The following is a 3,104-nucleotide window of genomic DNA, read 5'->3' on the forward strand; positions in this document are numbered from 1 at the left end:
TCTGACCTCGTGATCTGCCCACCTTGGCCTCCCAAAGTGCTGGGATTACAGGCGTGAGCCACCACGTCTGGCCTAGATAAAATATTTAAACTTAACGTTGTGACTTTTCATACACCAGTTTTCAATTATTAAAAATATTCTGGCCGGGCGCGGTGGCTCAAGCCTGTAATCCCAGCACTTTGGGAGGCCGAGGTGGGTGGATCACGAGGTCAGGAGATCGAGACCCTCCTGGCTAACACGGTGAAACCCCGTCTCTACTAAAATACAAAAAACTAGCCGGGCGAGGTGGTGGGCGCCTGTAGTCCCAGCTACTGGGAGGCTGAGGAGGGAAAATGGCGGGAACCCGGGAGGCGGAGCCTGCAGTGAGCCGAGATGGCGACACTGCACTCCAGCCTGGGCGGCAGAGCGAGACTCCGTCTCAAAAAAAAAAAAAAAAAAATTCTGAACTTCTGAAGTGTTTTGGAAAAGAATAAGCATTTAAAAATACATTAAAACATATATATAGGGACTCACACCTTTCCTTTTGACTGAAGCTCCCCTGTTGTTCAGCACAGCACTGTTGGATCCTATCTCTGTTTACAGTTTTGACATTTGGTATAGCCTGGATTTTATTTATTTATTTATTTATTGCTTCATTTCAATTTTTGAAATTATTGAGTTAAGGGCTGGGAGTGGTGGCTCACGCCTGTAATCCCAGCATTTTGGGAGGCCAAAGTGGGTGGATCACCTGAGGTTGGGAGTTCAAGACCAGCCTGATCAGCATGGAGAAACCCCATCTGTACTAAAAATACAAAAAAATTAGCCGCGCGTAGTGGTGCATGCCTGTAATCCCAGCTACTCGGGAGGCTGAGGCAGGAGAATTGCTTGAACCTGGGGGGCACAGGTTGTGGTGAGCCGAGATCGCGCCATTGCACTCCAGCCTGGACAGCAAAGCGAAACTCCATCTCAAAAAAAAAATACTCATCTTCATTTTTCAGTGTTTGGGTCACCTCCTTACATTTCACACTGAGGTGAGCACCTCCCTCTCGTCACTCAATTCTTGCTCCTGCCCCAGCCTTTTGACGATCTTTGGTGATGTTTGTAGCCAGCTCTGCTGCCTCACAGCTTCTAGAGTGCCCACACCCTTCCCCACCACTGCCCCTGGCACCCAAAGGAGCCAACCCTCTGCTGGGATTTGGCTCTCAGCAAGAAAAACAAAAAACAAGCTAACCCTAAAAGTTTTTTATTTTTTATTTTTTTGAGACGGAGTTTCACTCTTGATGCCCAGGCTGGAGTGCAATGGCGGGCGCGATCTCGGCTCACTGCAACCTCTGCCTCCTGGGTTCAAGTGATTCTCCTGCCTCAGTCTCCCAAGTAGCTGGGATTACAGGCATGCGCCACCACGCCCTGCTAATTTTGTATTTTTTTAGTACAGATGGGTTTTCTCCATGTTGGTCAGGCTGGCCTCGAACTCCTGACCTCAGGTGATCTGCCCGCCTCAGCCTACCAAAGTGCTGGGATTACAGGAGTGAGCCACTGCGCCTGGCCCCTAAAAGTATTTTTTTATTACATAATTCACACAGTACTGGGAAGGTAAGCATGTTAAGAAAACACTGTCATCCATTTCCACACCAAACAGAAATAGCTGTTCAATGATCCACTTCCAGGATTGGACCTACAGTGAGGTAGAAACATCAGTAACACCCTTTCTGTCCCATTTTCTTCATCACGGATTTCTTGGCATTAATTTTTATTTTGTAAAATATTACACTGAAATATGACTGTGGCCGGGCACAGTGGCTCACACCTGTAATTCTAGTGCTTTGGGAGGCCAAGGAGGAAAGGTAGCTTGAGCCTAGGAGTTTGAGACCATCCTGGGCAACATAGCAAGACCCCATTTCTACAGAAAAATACAAAAATAATTAGCTGGGCATGGTGCCAATGAGCCTGTGGTCCCAGCTATTCAGGAGGCTGAGCAGGGAAGACCGAACCCAGGAGTTCGGGGCTGCAGTGAACCGTGATTGCATCAGTTCACTTCTAGGCTGGGCGACAGAATGAGACCTTGTTCCAAAGAAAGAAAGAGAGAGAGAGAGAAAAAAAAAAAAGGGGGGGGAAAGGAAAGAAAAAAAAGAGAAAAAAGAAGGAAGGGAGGGAGGAAGGACAGAAAGAGGAACAAGAAAGAAAGAGAAAAGAAAGAAAAGAAAAAGAAAAAGGAAGAAAGAAAGAGAAAGAAAAAGAGAAAGATGATTTGTCTGATTATGGAGTTTTTTGTCAACAGCTTAAGTTTGGAACCCGATGTGAGTGCCTTGCTCACGTCTAGTCCTGGCTTTGATCCATACTTTGGGATAAGAGTTACTCCTTACTCCAGGAAATGACCTGACCATGTAGACATTTGAGATCTGACCATGATTAGTCTGGTTTCAAAGTCTTACTTCTGCACCCACCCCAAAAGCAACTCCTTTCCAGTCAAAAAGTGGCATGACTGAGAAATGTATTATTCACCATGAAAACTGTGCTTCTAAATTTATTTATATCATTCTCCAGTCGATTGGCACAGGCTGAGGAAAGACAACAGCTCGAGTCGCTTTATAAGAATATCAGGATACCATCATTAGGAGACCAAGAAGAGGGCTCAGAGGACGAAGATGAGGCCACGCACCTACTTCCAGAGAATGAAAAGGAGCTGGAGAAGTTCATCCACTCAGGTAACGTGACCTGTCAGAGCCACTTGCAGGAAGGCCAAGCTGGCAGCGGTGGCTTGGTTTTCTTTTCTTTGTTTCTTTCTTTTTTCTTTTTTTGAGACGGAGTCTCGCTCTGTGGCCCAGGCTGGAGTGCAGTGGGGCGATCTTGGCTCACTGCAAGCTCCGCCTCCTGGGTTCACGCCATTCTCCTGCCTCAGCCTCCCTAGCAGCTGGGACTACAGGTGCCCGCCACCAGGCCCATTACATTTTTAGTAGAGACGGGGTTTCACCGTGTTAGCCAGGATGGTCTTGATCTTCTGACCTCGTGATCCACCTGCCTCAGCCTCCCAAAGTGCTGAGATTACAGGAGTGAGCCAATGCACCCCAGCTATAGAATTTTATTTATTTATTTATTTATTTATTTATTTATTTATTTATTTATTT

The 3,104-nt window shown here is 46.6% G+C and overlaps 1 protein-coding gene across 2 annotated transcripts in view; it reads left to right on the top strand.

Annotated features, from left to right (window-relative positions):
* Window positions 1–3,104, top strand: part of CUNH19orf18 (chromosome unknown C19orf18 homolog) — a 16,270-nt gene that overhangs the window by 11,305 nt on the left and 1,861 nt on the right. For both annotated transcript variants that reach the window (XM_017885459.1, XM_017885460.1), the window contains one exon: window positions 2,524–2,684. In XM_017885459.1, coding sequence (XP_017740948.1) covers window positions 2,524–2,684 — 161 coding nt within the window. The remainder of the gene's footprint in view (window positions 1–2,523; window positions 2,685–3,104) is intronic.

The sequence above is a fragment of the Rhinopithecus bieti genome, unplaced genomic scaffold, assembly GCF_001698545.2.
Source record: "Rhinopithecus bieti isolate Rb0 unplaced genomic scaffold, ASM169854v2 scaffold_15006, whole genome shotgun sequence".
NCBI lineage: Eukaryota > Metazoa > Chordata > Mammalia > Primates > Cercopithecidae > Rhinopithecus > Rhinopithecus bieti.